Source organism: Ursus americanus, chromosome 22 (genome assembly GCF_024610735.1).
Source record: "Ursus americanus isolate L20-20 chromosome 22, mUrsAme1.1.p, whole genome shotgun sequence".
Classification (NCBI taxonomy): Eukaryota; Metazoa; Chordata; class Mammalia; order Carnivora; family Ursidae; genus Ursus; species Ursus americanus.
Window position 1 is genome coordinate 28,846,400 of NC_142148.1, and position 16,394 is coordinate 28,862,793.

The following is a 16,394-nucleotide window of genomic DNA, read 5'->3' on the forward strand; positions in this document are numbered from 1 at the left end:
GCAAACTGATTTACAGTGACAGAAAGCCAGAAGTGGAGGGAAAGAGGAACTGCAAAAGGGCATTAGAAAACTTTAGGGGGGGTGGGGGCGCCTGGGTGGCACAGTGGTTGTGTCTGCCTTCGGCTCAGGGCGTGATCCTGGCGTTATGGGATCGAGCCCCATATCAGGCTCTTCCGCTATGAGCCTGCTTCTTCCTCTCCCACTCCCCCTGCTTGTGTTCCCTCTCTCGCTGGCTGTCTCTATCTCTGTCGAATAAATAAATAAAATCTTAAAAAAAAAAAAAAAAAAAGAAAACTTTAGGGGTGGTGAAAGTTGTCTGTATCTTGATTGTGACAGTGGTTTCATGAGTGTATACATCTATCAAAACTTTAAATGGATACAGTTAATTGTATTTAAAGTATATGTCAATAAATTAAATTATTGGCAAAAATATTTAAAATCCTTAAGTGGTCAAATCTGACAGACTTTTCCTTTAGAATTTCTTGTATCATTTCTAAGCTTACCAAGTCTTCCTGTCCCTGGAAGTTTAATACATACTCATTTTTATATTCCTCTTTCTTCTTGTGAAATTGGAAAATATTTAATTTTAATCTATCAGAAGTTAATTTTGATTTTTGATATGAGGTAAGAATCCATCCCCCTGCCCCAAGTTAGCTAACTCATTGTCCCAGCACTTGAAAGATTCACCTTTTCTTCCCTCATCAAAGTTTTCATCTAATACCACCATCCATTCTGTCTTGTTGGCCTGCGTGCACTTTGGAACACCCTTTAAGGCAGCAGGTTCTATTTGGAAGAAAGATAGAATTTTCTCTGAATTGTTCACAGAACTTATTTTCTGAGCCATCTGACGATATCACCTCACTTAGTCTGTCTTGACTCCCAAACAGGCTGGTTTTGAGGCTGAAACCAAACACAGTAGAGGGCCTGGTACCACTCTGATGTCATACTGAGAGATGAGCCTTGGCCAGGAGAAGAGAATAGCCTAGGGAGAACTCATAGCTGCCTTCCTCCTTGCAAGGGGAGGGGAAAGTGTTAAATAAACTGGTGAAGTTAAAGGAGGTTTTGGGGGTGGAAATTTCACAGGTGGAGGGGAAGTCTGAGTGTGTCAGGGGGTGGGGCTGAGCCCTCATGGGGAAAGTGAGCCATTTTTCTTCTCTCTGGCTCACTTTAATTCTTTCTTATGCTAATAGGTGAGTGGAGCCCCATCAATGTTAGTGGAACAGCTTCTTTCCAGTTCTTAAGTGGGTGAGCCTTTGTGGCCCTGGTCGGGAGGGAGGGCATTTAAGGCCTTCAGCCCACTTTCTGGTCCTCTTTGGGATGAGTTAATTGGGCATGGGTAGTTGTTGGCCCTCCTGACCCAGAACTCTTTTCTAGCTAAGCTCGTTACGGAGCAGTGAGGTTGACAAGTGGACAGGCCTCTCCATGAACTCCCTGTCTGCCTGCCTCAAGGGCAATGTTGGTTCCTGACATCCTGCCCCATGGTGGTGGAGCAGGGACAGGAAGTTATTTGGTTTTTGTCTCAGAAGTGTTGAGTATCCTTCTGAACATCAAAGCCAAGGACTGATAAAACACCTACCCCATCATAGAATGAAATGGAATTCATGTGATCCTTGGAAAGGACGACACTTCCATGATGACGGTGAGAAAACAGAAGACCACTAGAGAAGAAGTGCACTTTCCCTGGAAGGAAAAGAGAGCTGGTCAGAGCTGGAGGGCTGGATCCGGGGGGCCATATCCCAATGTCCTTGTAGACACCAGGGCACATCACACTGGTAACGAGAGACTAGTGTCTGTATTGCTTAAGTTACACGATTTTTATGCTGAGTCCAATGCCCATGGGAAGCCAATGTACACTCCTGGAGCTTCAGAGCGAAATGAGGCATCACAGTCTTTGCATAAGAATTAGAAAAAACAAGTGAATAAGTTACCCGCTGTGGGAGAGAGGCAAAATTCACGTTCACTTGTGGGTGTCTTCCAGGGAAACACACTGAAAAAGACTTTGGGTATGTCTGCTCCACCACTGAGTTTACAGACTCCCTATCTCATATTTGGCAGAAGCTGGCTTTGCCCCAAAAAGACCACATTCCTCACTTAAAGCGCAGCAAGGAGCACTAGGGGCTCAGGTAAAGGACTAGTGAAGGAACCTAAGGCTCCCTGTGTCCAGCAAAGGAACATCTGAGTTAGATAATAGGGGATTCTATAGACACTGGAGGCCTGCAGTTCAAGGATTCAGGTCCAAGAAGAGCTGCTGTTTCCTGGGTGGCCAAGGTCATACAGAATAGCTCATTATGGGCCCTAGGGGGTAGACCAAAGAAAGGATAGACAGCTAAGATGACAAGTGTTAAGACTGGGCTTGCTTTGGAGACTTAAATGAAGCACACAGAGTACCCATAAGACTCTAGGATAAAGCTGCTCTCTGGAGCTGGTCCAAGCTGTATTCTTTCTGTTCTTCTAACAGCCTTTCTTTCTTTGTTTTCACATATGCAGAAGAGAGAAAGTACTTCTTGGAGCTCAAGGCACAAGCTTGGGAATATTGTCATAAATATCTAACTGCTAAGGCAGAGGACTGCCTTAAGAAGAGGGACTGGTTCCTCCAGCTGTAGCTCTAGGAAGGTAGCCCCAAAGCTCTGGAGATTGTAAGGACAAGAAAAGCAAAGGCCAGGGGTGCCTGGGTGGTGCAGTCGTTAAGCGTCTGCCTTCGGCTCAGGGCGTGATCCCGGCATTCTGGGATCGAGCCCCACATTAGGCTTCTCCACTAGGAGCCTGCTTCTTCCTCTCCCACTCCCCCTGCTTGTGTTCCCTCTCTCGCTAGCTGCCTCTCTCTGTCAAATAAATAAATAAAATCTTTAAAAAAAAGAAAAGAAAAGAAAAGAAAAGCAAAGACCAAGGTGAGAAATTTTGGAGACTTCAAGTTGAAGACTTCCTGAGGAGGTGAGGTTTCAGGAGGCAGAGAGGCCTAGTAAGTATGTGTGCTTGTGTGTGCATGTTAACGAGGCATGGGAAGAAGGGGGGGAGGGGGAGGCAGTTTTTAGGTACAAGAGGAAGGTTTGGAGCCTGAATATCAATGGAAGAGCTACATGACCAGTCAGAGAGAAATAATGCTAATCTTAGCACCTGGGGCAGCAGCAGCCCAGTTCAAGGCATTGAGGGTCAAGCCCTATAAGCCTCACAGCCTCTAACAAGTAAAGCCTGACCTCCTTTGCACATAGCCTTTGCACATAGCCTTGCGCTATGGCCTGCTTGAATAGAGGTTACCCACGACCCAGCCTCATTCGGTATCAAAGCCAAGGTTCCTCATGGCTGTTCCCAGACCATTCCCTTCCATGCTGGCACAATACTTTCATTCCCTCAGAAACACAAGCCCTTTCTTCTCTTCACTGCTTATCCCCTCTATGCCCTCCTCTATGCCACAACATTTCAAACAGCTTCTGAACATGCTCAGTCTTCTCTTCCACAGCCAGGACGTCCGTCCCTTCTGAGAGATCAGGGGATGGACCACACCCCATACTTCTCAATCTCAACGCTACAGCAGTAAAACAGCACCCCGAACATCTCAACCTCTGAAATCTTCAGCTCCAGAACCTACTCTCGGACTATAGCATCCCATCAGCCTTTTAGCTACCTCACTCCCTGATCTCATCCTCTGATGTCACTGAGCCTTTGAAGCCTCAGTCCCTTAGTTTGCCCCGATTGCTTCAGAAATTGCTGACTTTCCTCTCACCCACATCCAGGGCAGATCTTCCAGGACGGGACATGCTTTAATCTGTTTTGTCAGGAAAAGGGACAGGAACAGATTCTGCTCAGTGTTTAATTTTACTAACTGCACCAAGCATGTCATATAATTAGAGCTTTCTGCCTTCCCAACAATCTGAAGAGGTAATCTTCTTCTTACTTCTGATGGGGAGACACCAGCTTAGAGAGGTTTCTCCCAAAGGCACAGAACTACTTGCAGTGGAGCCAGGTACAAAGCAGAGGTCTGTAGGAGGCCAAGGTGTCGTGGCATCTGGCTCCCTTTGGTTCTCACCCGGCTTCCTCCCCTCTGCCCTCTCTAAATGGCTAATCTGATGACCTGCCCTCTCTGCTTCTTAGCCTCAAGAGGCCTACAGTACTGTCTGCAGTCCCTCCTCTGCTGTCTTAGCTCTTCCACCAGCTCCCCCAGGGCCCAGACAAGATTTTCAGCACTCTCCTCACACTATGACCTCATCAATTCTGGCCACAAGATAACTCTATCTAATGCTTATAGAAAAAACAGGGGTCAAAGGTATGAAGAGGTAATGGGGCGCCTGGGTGGCACAATTGTTAAGCCTCTGCCTTCGGCTTAGGGCGTGATCCCGGCATTCTGGGATCGAGCCCCACATCAGGCTCCTCTGCTAGGAGCCTGCTTCATCCTCTCCCACTCCCCCTGCTTGTGTTCCCTCTCTCGCTGGCTGTCTCTCTGTGTCAAATAAATAAATAAAATCTTTAAAAACAAAACAAACAAACAAAAAAAAAACAAAGGTATGAGGAGGTAAGAACTGCTCTCCTACTGCTGCTTACTACCTGTTCCCCTCCAGGTCCTGGGCTCACCCTCCACCTGTGCAGCTCTAACGTGAAACTTCTCAGAAGCGAGTCCAGTACCACTCAAAGGCCTCCTGAACAACATCCTTCCAAAGCTTCCAGAAGACAGCACAGGTTAGAGAGTTCATCTCCAGCATTTCCTCTCTCTCTATACTCTAAAGCTTTGAAACAAAATGGAAAAGAGGAAGACAGAAATTCACAAGGCAGTGCTGGAAAAGCACTCATTATGGGGCCTGGCACAGAGCAAGAACTCAGTAAATGGAAGCTGATTTTAGTACTGGTGCAGAAAAGCTATCTTATGTTGCAGCTACTGCTCAGCCTGGCTCTGGAAGCAGTAACTTTCATTATCCTCAGAGCACATATGAAATAACTGAAGTGACTCATTGGGTGGTCCAGTGCCTGTTACCTGGTCTCTTAGATCCCAATCCACTTGAAGTGATGACACTTCCAGTATCCGCTCTGGATTCATGACTGTCAGACTTCAGTCTGAAGGGATGTGCCTTTGCAGTTTCTCAGTGCCCATGGTAACCAACTCCTGAGGAAATCTCCTTGGCTCCTTGTCTTTTTTTTTTTTTTTTAAAGATTTTATTTACTTATTTGAGAGAGAGTGAGAGAGAGAGCACAGCGGAGAGGGGCAGAGGAAGAGGGGAAAGCCAACTCCCCACTGAGCAGGCAGCCCAACTCCAGGATCATGCCCTGAGCCGAAGGCAGACCCTTAACCAACTGAGCCATCCAGGAGCCCCTCTGTGGCTCCTTGTCTTATCCCTGGTGCCCTTACTGTAAGGCCACTGTCATTCCTTCTCCATTCTGTGAGTCTAAAAACCCAAGGTAAGAGGAAGTTCCCCCTCACTACCCAAGAAACAGCAGGGAACCAAGGCATGGTTGTCTTTGATTGACCTCTGCATCGCCCAGGAGTCCAAAAGAAGGATGAGCCCTCAGGGCAAAACAAGACACAAAGTGTCAATGAAGAATTTGGCTTTTCCTCCTTCAGACACCTGGCTGTACAAATAAAACTCCTCCAATGGTCCAACCTGTGTGAAGAGGGAACATTTATCTCTGCTGGGGAAATATGACGCACCAGCTGGATAATTTTCATTCTGTGTGACAGTGTGTGAAACGTACACATATGGTTTAAAGAAAAACAGTAACAACACGATCCCGATGCCTGTACACACACCACTCAGCCTCAGAAATCAAGCATTACTAGTACCTTTGAAGCTTCCCAGATGTCCTTCCTCAATGGTCCCCTCTCTTCTACCCAGAGGGAACCAACATCCTAACTTCTATATAGTTTTATCATACTTCAATGTATCTATAAACCAGATATTATTTGGTCTTGCCTGTTTTGTTTTCATGTAAATAGAATCTTAATACATGTGTCCTTCTGTGACTTGCTTACTACTCTCAACATCTGTTCCTGAGTCATCCATGCTGTAGGTAATATGCAGCTGCATAATTCACTCACAGTCAGTGCTGCAGAGGACTTTCTCAAGTGTCCTTGACTAGCTTCATGTGGACACAAGGGAATACACAAGAGGGTTTAGAATGAAGTCAGCAGATAGCAAAGGACTGCTGCCTGGGTCTTCTCATCATAAGAAGGCAGGAATCAGCTTGGTTACCAGAGTTCTCAGGATGTGTCCACTGCCCCATGTGTCAGTGGGACCAGTGCCCCTGTTTCTCACTGCTGAACAGTCTCTGCCTAATGGAAAAAAACACTCTACAATCTGTAAATCACTACAGGGACAATGAAGGAGCTGCCTGAGTGTCAACCATTCACGGAGGCCTGTAGGAAACAGTAAATACATGGTCAACTGATATTCAACAAAGGTGCACAGACAGATCAAAGAAAAAGGAGAGCCTTTTCAATAACCGGTACTGGAAAAACTGGATATTCCTATGTAAAACAATGAACATCAACCCATACCTTGAATGAGACTTTCTGCCCATTCCCACCAGCCATAGCAGAAAACCTCACACTTCACAGGGATGTCAGGTAGAATATGCAGAAGGATTCTGCCTCAGCAGTGGGTTGAAATTAGCCCTAAATTAAATGCTGTTCTGTCTCCTGGCTAACAAAGCTTAAAAGCAAGGCCAGATGATAAAACTAGAAGAAAAGTATCTTAAAACAATTATTATAACTGTATCCCATATGTTCAAGAAGCTAGAAGACTGAACCATGTTAACTTGAGACACAAAAGATGTAAAAAATATCTAAACCAAACTTCCATGGATGAAAAATACAATGTCTGAGAAGAAAAACACAATGAATGAGATGAATGACATTAGACAGTTGTGGAAGTTTAGCTAAGCTACTCCAGGGTATTCCTGCCCCCGCAAACATTTTGTTTGGTCAAGCGGCCTTGGTGGCAGGGGAGGGTGTTGCTTAAAATGACACTGGCCCCTCACACAAGCCCTATGTAGCAGCCTGCAGAGACACAAAAAGATGTAAGTTCCTGACATGACTTCCCCAACAGCCCTTCAGTGATCAAGTCTCCCCTGCCTCCTTAGGCCATCCCTTTGTGCACCCCTTAGAGAAAACCCGCTGTGGAGCTTACCAAAACCCTGCTCTTTTGGTTTGAATTGACCAATCTGGCCTTAGCCCGGGAAACCCAAAGCACTCTACCCACAAACCCTAATAAAGGCATGTGCCTCAGGTCCTGCCACTTTCTGTCTGCACTCTGCTTTGGCCCTCCTGTGTGCCCTGCAGGCACGAGGCATGCCATTGTCCTGTACTTCCTCTAGGACTTGTGAGAAATAAAATTCTCTATTTCAATTTCTTTTGTGGTCTTTTGTTGAACTTGGATCACCATTCAGTACCCTGCGCTCTGCTTCACAAATGTTAATTTAACAAACTCCTAACAACAATGTAGAAGTGATTAGTAAATTAGAATACATATAAGTAGAAACTATGCAAAATGAAACACATGAGAAAAAAGACTGAAAATAATTGTACAGAGCAACAGGGGGCTGTGGGGCAATTTCAGACAGCAAAGATATGTAATTGGAGGCCCAGAACAGGAGGGAGAAGGGGAAAAGCCAAAAACAAAAACAAAAAACAAAACAAAAAAAAAAACGAGAGGCCAAACATACTCCTAATTCGAGGAAAACTAAATCTATCCATTGAAGAAGCAAAATGAATCCCAAGCACAAGGAACATGGAAAAAAACATACCAACTCATATAAAAATAAAATTGATTAAAATTTGTGATAGAAAGAAAGAAAATTGGGGTGCCTGGGTGGCTCAGTTGGTTGAGTGCCCAACTCTTTTTTTTTTTTTTTTTTTAAGATTTTACTTATTTATTTGTCAGAGAACGAGAACACAAGCAGGGGGAGCGGCAGGCAGAGGGCGAAGCAGGCTCCCTGCTAAGCAAGGAGCCCAACAGGGAACTCGATCCCAGAACCCTGAGCTGAAGGCAGACGCTTAACCGACTGAGCCACCCAGAGGTCCCGGAGTGTCCAACTCTTGATTTCGGCTGAGGTCATGATCTCAGGGTCATGAGATCGAGCCCTGTGTTGGGCTCTATGCTCAGCATGGAGTCTGAGATTCTCTCTCTCCCTCTCCCTCTGCCCTCCCCGCACTCGTGCATGCACACACACACTCTCTCTGTAGTAAATTTAAAAAATCTTAAAAAAAAAAATCTCAAAAGCAGGTGGAGTGAAAAAAAGATAATTCCTATATAAGGAACAAAGATAAGGATGGCAGTGGATTTCTGCTCAGGAATGGTACAAGCGAGAAGACAGTGGAGGAGAGCAACATCTTTCCAGAAAGAAGAAAACCGTTGGGGTGCCTGACTGACACAGTCAGCGACTCTTGATGTTGGGGTCATGAGTTTAAGCCCCATGATGGGATAGAGAGAGAGAGAGAGAGAGAGAGAGAGAGAGAGAGAGAGAGAAAGAAAGAAAGAAAGAAAGAAAGAAAGAAAGAAAGAAAGAAAGAAAGAAGGAAAGAAAGAGAGAAAGAGAGAAAGAGAGAAAGAGAGAAAGAAAGAAAGAAAGAAAGAAAAGAAAAGAAAAGAAAGAAAGAAAGAAAGAAAGAAGAAAGAAAGAAAGAAAGAAAGAAAGAAAGAAAGAAAGAAAGAAAGAAACGAACTATTGACCTAGAATCTTTACCAACTGAAAATATCTTTCAAAACCTGAGGGGTGGAACTTCTGAAATGGCTGTGAAGATTCTGGCAGATCCTCTCCCCAGAAAACAGTGATGAAACTGGTTTAATTGTTAAGACAACTATTTAAGGACTCTGGTAATGGACCAAAGTTGTACAATAAAATTGAGAAGCATTTATTTGAGAAATTCTACTGAAGCTTGGTGAGAACTGTGGAAATCTGGTGTTTCAGCCAGGGGCTAATCTCTTGACCTCCCTTCCAGTTCCATGGTGTACAAAAACCTTACAAGGGAGAGGGGCTGACTTTGTTTGAGGCAAAGCACAGAGAATTCTATAGGCAGGGATCTCAAAAAAAGATAGCAACCAAGCGGCAAACATTCAGGGAATGCCAACATACCGACTAGCTAGAGAGGTCAGCGCCGGCCACTGCAACTAGCCAGAATGCAACAGGAAAGTCAGGAGACTGAGACAACAGATGTCAGTTATTAATAGCAAGAAGGCTGTGTTTTAAGGCATCTTCCTGGTGCCATGTGCGCCAGGAGACATGTACAAGAATGCTCATGACAGGACCGTCTGCAATAGCAAAAAACTATAAGCCCCAAATGCCCATCAACAGTCCAAAGAATAAAAAGCACATTTCATACAAAGAAATCCCATGGAGCCATGAAAGTGAATGAACTATATAGCCATCCACAACAATCCGGATGAATCTTAGGAAAAGAATAGTGAGCAAAAAAAAGCAAGTCCCAGAACACACACAGTGTGATTATATCTGTGTTACACTCAAAACCAAGACATTGTTTAGGGATACAGGCATATGTGGTAAAACTCTAAAGCGGGCTCCTGAGGATTAGGGGCTGGGCAGCTTGCCTGACCAAGGTCAGCAGGGTGGGGAAGAGAAGGGCACATGAAGGACATAAATGAATAGGAAGCTGCATAGCAAGAAGTCCTGTGATAGGAGAAGTCACTAACTCGGGAAGAAAAAAGGTTCCGGTGCTGGAAGCATTTCAAAGTAAAGGAAGTACTATTCTTTTTTTTCTTTTTTTTTAAAGATTTTATTTATTTATTTGACAGAGATAGAGACAGCCAGCGAGAGAGGGAACACAAGCAGGGGGAGTGGGAGAGGAAGAAGCAGGCTCATAGCGGAGGAGCCTGATGTGGGGCTCGATCCCATAACGCCGGGATCACACCCTGAGCCGAAGGCAGACGCCTAACCGCTGTGCCACCCAGGCGCCCCAGGAAGTACTATTCTTATCTACATGTAGTTCGAAGGGCCAACCCTGGACTGAGAATCAGAAGACCTGGACTACCCTCCAGACCTACTGTGAACTTGCACTATAACCTCAGGAAAGTTTTCCCCTACGGGGCACGGACATGAAGCTCAATGAAGATAATGCATGCTGAAGAGCTTTTTAAATGCCCTAGGGAATGGGAACGTATGAATTTCAAGCTCATCATACTCAAGTAGAGACAGATTTACCAAGACACTAATGATACTTAAGCTTCACAACCCCTCACCTGCCCAAGTCCCCTTCCAAGGCCCTCAGAAGAGCCCTAACCATTTTGTGTTATTTTTCCTTGAAAGAGCCTTAAGCGGTATAAACTTTAAGCCCCACTTGACCTGAGCTCCAAAGTGGCAAAAAGCTTAACAGCCAGCCAGAAGAGATTCCTGTTTAAATTCTCTTTTCCTATTTAATTTTCCTGCTTCAGAAAACCACCTCCTATTTCAAACTACATTTCCTTCAGAAACTAAGAGTGTGCTCTCAAGAGTGTGACAAATAGGGCTCCAGAAATCCCTCGCTGTGCCCTTTGTGTAGAGACCTCAAGAAACACTGAATCTTGCTGGATAACTCAATACAGCGTGAGATTACTTTTCTAACAAGGCCCTTTGCTAAGAAGGTGCAAACTAATTTTGGCAAATATCCTTGCTAAATATTATAATTGGCTCAACTAGGACAGAACACAACCACCTCTGTGTTGCCTCTACAACCTTCTTTTTTTTTTTTTTTTTTTTTAGATTTTATTTATTTATTTGACAGAGAGAGAGAGACAGCCAGCGAGAGAGGGAACACACGCAGGGGGAGAGGGAGAGGAAGAAGCAGGCTGCCAGCAGAGGAGCCTGATGCGGGGCTCGATCCCAGAACGCCAGGATCATGCCCCGAGCCCAAGGCAGACGCTTAACGACTGAGCCACCCAGGCGCCCCTACAACCTGCTTCTGAAACACTATGCTCTTGCCCCGAGGCTAGTAGCACTGTCACATACTCCCTGCCTTCAACAGGTGTTCCTGACTCTGCTCTTCTCTACCTGGATCTGGAGAGGCACAAATGCAGGCAGGGGCTGTAGCACAGGCGCGATACCAAATGCTACTATTTACTACCCGGCATTTTGTGGAGCCCTAAATCTCCCTGTGCTTTGTCTCCTCCCTGAATGGAGGAGCAGAAGCTGAACCAGTGATCTGAGAACAGGGAGAGGAATCTTCCACTGGACAGAATATTTTCTTTTCTTTTCTTTTTTTTTTTAAAGATTTATTTGACAGAGAGAGAGAGAGAACAAGCACAAGTAGGGGGAGCAGCAGGCAGAGCGAGAGGGAGAAGCAGACTCCCTGCTGAGCAGGCAGCCTGATGCAGGGCTCGATCCCAGGATCCTGAGATCATGACCTGAGCCGAAGGCAGACGCTTAACGACTGAGCCACCCAGGCGCCCCTGGACAGAATATTTTCAAGAAGAACAAATTATCCAGAAAGGGGATTTGCTCAGTAGAGGCTGAGAAATCTGTGGAGTAAGCCAGAACTCTTCCTCCACAAAATGGCTATATCAACCAGGGAAAGAATAGGACTCCTAAGAAAATGTTATTTTGAGGAAACCAAAAAGGAGCATGGAATGAATCCCCATGAAATCCACGCAAAACCAACAAGGTTTTTGGGAATCTTAGGTCAGCAGAAATACTGCCAGCTTGGACTGAAAGGGACAGAGAGAGTATGAAATCAAAGGAGATTACTGGACCCCCAAATGGTATTGGCGGGAAGAAGGCTGATAAAACTCACCTACAAAGTGCTAACCTTGTGAAAAAGGAAGGATGACCTAGGTGTAGCCACAAGCTTAGAGGGGAAAACCAAGAGTTTAGAGGGTGAAACCAAGAGCCCAGGTGGCAGAGATAAAAGAGTCATGGTGGACTATTCCCAGGCCTTCAAACTAATCCGGACCCTGGAGTTTGCCCAGCTGGATTTCAAAGCTACCTCAGGCTGATGACTCCTTTTTATTTTCCATTTCCACCCACCTTTCTGAACCTGAATGTCTGTAACAGTCATCCCATGCCAGGGCCACCTTGGGTGCTGGGAAGGCAGGGCAGATAACTTGTCTCGTTAGTTTCACAGGGCCACACCTAGAGAAGCCTTGTGTTCAGGAGTTGTACTTCATGGATTAAAAGCCAGAGCCTTATCTACATCTGATTTAGATGATCCTGACGATGAGATTTTGGATTTTTGAGCTAGTGAGATTTAGGACTTTAAACTGTTACCATAATGAGATGGGGCCCTTGGGAAGGGGTGATTGTATTTTGCATGTGGGAGGGACGTGAATGGGAGGCCAGAGGGTAGACTGTGGTAGGAAGAAATTTAAGATAGCTCCCATGACCTTCATCTTCTGATGGTACTCCTGTGTTCATGTAATGCTATATGGCAAAAGGGACATTATTTGAGTGGGCTTCCTCTAATCACAAACAGCTCTTTATAAGCAGAGTTTTCTCTGGCTGGTATAGAAAAGGAATTTATACAGATCTGAAGGGTAAGAGAGATTCAACAGCACAAGGGAGGTTTTCATTGCTGAGATGGGAGAAAGCTGTCACAGGGCAGAGACCTCTGGGAGAAGGAGCTAAGTATGGTCCTGGCTGACAGCTAGCAATAAGATGGGGACCTCAGTCCTACAATCCAACAGAACTGAATTCTGCTGATAATCTAGATGCGTTTGGGAGTGAAGTCTTCCCCAGAGTCTCCAGATAAGAGCCTAGTCTGACTGATGCCTTAACTTCAGAGAACCTAACACGAATCCAGCCAAGTCTACTTGGACTTCTGACCTACAGACCTGTGAAATAGTAAATGCGTGTTTTAAGCTACTAAATTTGTGGTAATTTGTTATACAGCAACAGAAAATGAATCCAGACTTGTTTAGGTCCACAAATTCTATTTCTGGATGTGCTGCCTCTCGAGCCTATTTTGAGAACAATCCTCAGGCGGCAAGAAGAGGACCAGACTGTGGTTCTGGGGTCATCCCTTCCTAGCACAAGTTTCCTCATCTGCAAAATGGGTGGATAAAAGGAGAAAAGCTACTAGAAAACACTTCTACAGCAACAAGTCTTTTCAAATATCAGATGTATTACTAATCCCAACACGCATGCCAATACCTGCAAAGAGGGACCCAGACACAGTCAAGAACAAAAAAGTAATAGCTGGCTCACCTTCCTCAGGCCAAGAATGTGGATTGCTGGAATAAAGATATGCTCCTTCTCCTCCTGTTAGAAAAGTACCCAGGAAACAGGCATCGCCCTTTAAAAACAATCACAAAGAGCAGACGATTTGTAGCGTAAACTTTCACAGAATCAAAAGTCCTGCCCATTTGTGTGTCTACACAAGCTGCTTAGTCAGCCTCACAAAGACCCAGCTTCTTCCATGTGTCTGGCATTGCCTGGCTCTCTGTCACGTTACTGGCATTTATAACTTGTAAAGTCCTCTCCGAGCCCAGACACCAAAGCCTGTTCTGCTTGTTCATGCTCCAGTGGATTTCTAGCAACTGGAGGCAGCTCTCCTTGGTCTAAAGCCTTGACCTCTCAGTTCTATATGTCTAGGCCAACCTGAGATCTGCTTTTAATAGTACCGGGAGATTTAAAAAAAACACACCAGAAGGCCAAAATGGCAGAACGAATCCCTCCGTGTACCCCATCAAATGGTTATTTCTACAGCTTTGCTGGGAGGGGAAGAATGCAAACAGGAATTGAGACAAAGAGGAAGATATTCTTCAGATTAGCCCTAAAATGAAATATTCTAGATTATCTTCATGAACAGTTTACATTTCACTTTGATACAATGTTAACATCGAGGATAAGAAGGCTGCTTACCTTCACTGCTTGCTGGGTTTTCTCAGATAATTTTACTTCATTATCTTCTACCTGTATCCAAAAAAAGTGCAAGTTTTCAGTTTCCTACTTCAAGGGCAAAACTCTCCTAGGTCTCCCCCATGTTCAATACTTCCAGGAGACTGACTGGGCAGTCCCTCTACCAAATCCTGTGCTCTCAGGCCCTGATGGCTGGCAGAGCTGGCTGGCTACTGATCATCAAGGCTCAGAGCCCAAGGCCATGGTGGGCTCTCTCTCCCTGGGACCTGAGGTCCAGCTAAATGAGCCTACAAGATGTGGAAATGATGTATTAGTCTCCCCTTATATTTCACTTCAGAGAAAAACAACTATTTGTAAGGATAAAGGAAGAGAACATATTAAAATATTTTGAATGTGTTCTCATTTATATGTATTCATGTTAGAGGATGATTCTTGTTCTTCCCTATTCACATCAGAATTGTAGAAACAGAATATAAAGATTTTAAAAATAGGTACTTAGACCATTACTAGACTCACTGCTGTCATACTCTCTGTGTCCCAAGGCACCAGAGTTTTAGACCAACTTCCACTGATGAAGATGGGACCCATCTACATGTAGAGAGACTCTGCTGTAAAAACTCAGCAGCAACCATTCTGACCAGAGAAGGGAGCCACATGATCTACTCCTCACTATCTGTGTGACTTTGGACAGGCTGGTCAATTTCTAAGCCTTAGTGTCCTCATCTGTAAAATGAAGGTTTAATTTCTCCCTTTCATAATTTAACAGGGACCCAGTTTATTTCTTTTGGCACTTTCCCAAGGTAAGGAGAGAGTTAAAGAAACTAGATTCATTTGTATAAAGAAAAAGAGCTGAGATAAAAACTTCCATTCCTGAACAGTAGCTAGTTTAGGATTTGACATCCCACCAGGGACCCAATGAAGAGGCTCTTCCTCAATGTTCTCCCCGATTTCTCCACATTTAAGTCCACTTCCACCGGATGAATGACACTAACCAGCCAGGAGCAGAATCTGGGTATGGCGGCTGTCAGGACTATGAAGCTGGTTTCTGTGGTAACAGTGCCATCTGCAGGAAGACCACAGACATGCCAGTTACTGCCCACTACCTGAGCCCACCCTGTAGGACCCAAAACTAACACCTCTCCCTTTCTCAGGATTGAGGGCTCCTCTTATTAGTATACAAAATCTTGTGCCCTGAGAAACTGAAAACTTCCTCATCTGGGGACAGGGAGACTAGTGAGGGGAGGGAGGAAGGTTTCCCCATGTGATTAACTCTATTAATTTTTTTACAACAAAGAGAAACACACATTTAAATGGAGAGTCCTGGGAATTAGTCCTTTTTATCTATATTTTTAATTTTTATCAAGGTAGTGCAAGAGTTAAAAAAAGGATCTAAGGGGGCCTGGGTGGCTCAGTCGTTAAGCGTCTGCCTTCGGCCTAGGGCGTGATCCCAGGGTCCTGGGATCGAGCCCTGCATCGGGCTCCCTGCTCCACTGGGAAGCCTGCTTCTTCCTCTCCCACTCCCCCTGCTTGTGTTCCCTCTCTCGCTGGCTGTCTCTGTCAAATAAATAAATAAAATCTTAAAAAAAAAAAAAAAGGATCTAATTATTATTTCAAATTGCTTCTTCCTGACTACCAGTAAGGCTTCACATATTCTCATATATATATGTGTGTGTCTGTGTGAAGATAATATTGTAATTAACATATATTATATACAATTATAAAATAATGCAGAATTATTATATATTATGATTTATATATACATAAGAACTATGAAATTATATCTAAACTTATTTTGCCAAAACAAAAAAACCCTCAAGTTTTGCTTTCTAAAGACTTTATAAACACTTACCCTTTTCTTTAACCAAGATCTGAGACGTCAAAAAGGATTCTGAGAAGACCACAGACCCTAAGCATCCCCTTCCTCCCAGTAAGTCAGGAATGTCATATACAGTCATACAAGCCTGCATCAAATGAGAAAACAGAGTTAGGCCAGTTGTCAGTCTTAAACTTCGAAAGACTGTTAAGAAACAGACCACAAGATACTGCTCGAAGGCATATTTTCACAGAATACTCCAGAATTTCTAAGGAAAACTCGAGTTATTCTGAACTACATCTCAGGGCCAGGAGTGGACTTCAGTATCATCCACGCTCCCCTGCAACTGCTTCTGCATCAGAGACACCCTTGGGCCACAGGAGTATTTTATGTTTCTATAAATTCCCTCAAATTGCTTATCTTTCCTAAAAAAACAGCCTTCCTTCTTAATTGTGATGAGGCCCTGGCCTCTCAGAGTTGGAGGTGTTTAATTCTTAAATCTTAATCTCAGGCAGTAGCCACAGAACAGACTCAAGGTGTAATCTGTGCCCATATATATTGCAACCAGAATCTTGGCTGGATAGCTACCATCCTCTCATGCATCGCTTGCCAATTTTCTGCACATTAGGATGCACTGGGCTAAATGGAGAACTTGGCTTGTGACCAGGAGTAACTGGTCTAGAAACTCTGCTCCCCCGGGCCATGTCAGCCAGCCCACCTGGGGACCAATATTTCTGCATCTCTGAACCATGCCCCTGTCCCATCAGGGTGCCCCCAGCAAATGGGTTGGAAAGTTCTGCTCTGACTACCCACT

At 44.7% G+C, this 16,394-nt stretch overlaps 1 protein-coding gene across 3 annotated transcripts in view; it reads right to left on the reverse strand.

The window, feature by feature from the left end:
- The window catches only part of DNAAF9 (dynein axonemal assembly factor 9), a 125,338-nt gene that overhangs the window by 46,691 nt on the left and 62,253 nt on the right, over nt 1–16,394 (reverse strand). For all 3 annotated transcript variants that reach the window (XM_087853722.1, XM_087853721.1, XM_045808224.2), the window contains exons 17-21: nt 15,617–15,728; nt 14,760–14,830; nt 13,771–13,821; nt 13,114–13,201; nt 1,577–1,680 (exon numbers count right to left, since the gene is read on the reverse strand). In XM_087853722.1, coding sequence (XP_087709848.1) covers nt 1,577–1,680; nt 13,114–13,201; nt 13,771–13,821; nt 14,760–14,830; nt 15,617–15,728 — 426 coding nt within the window. The remainder of the gene's footprint in view (nt 1–1,576; nt 1,681–13,113; nt 13,202–13,770; nt 13,822–14,759; nt 14,831–15,616; nt 15,729–16,394) is intronic.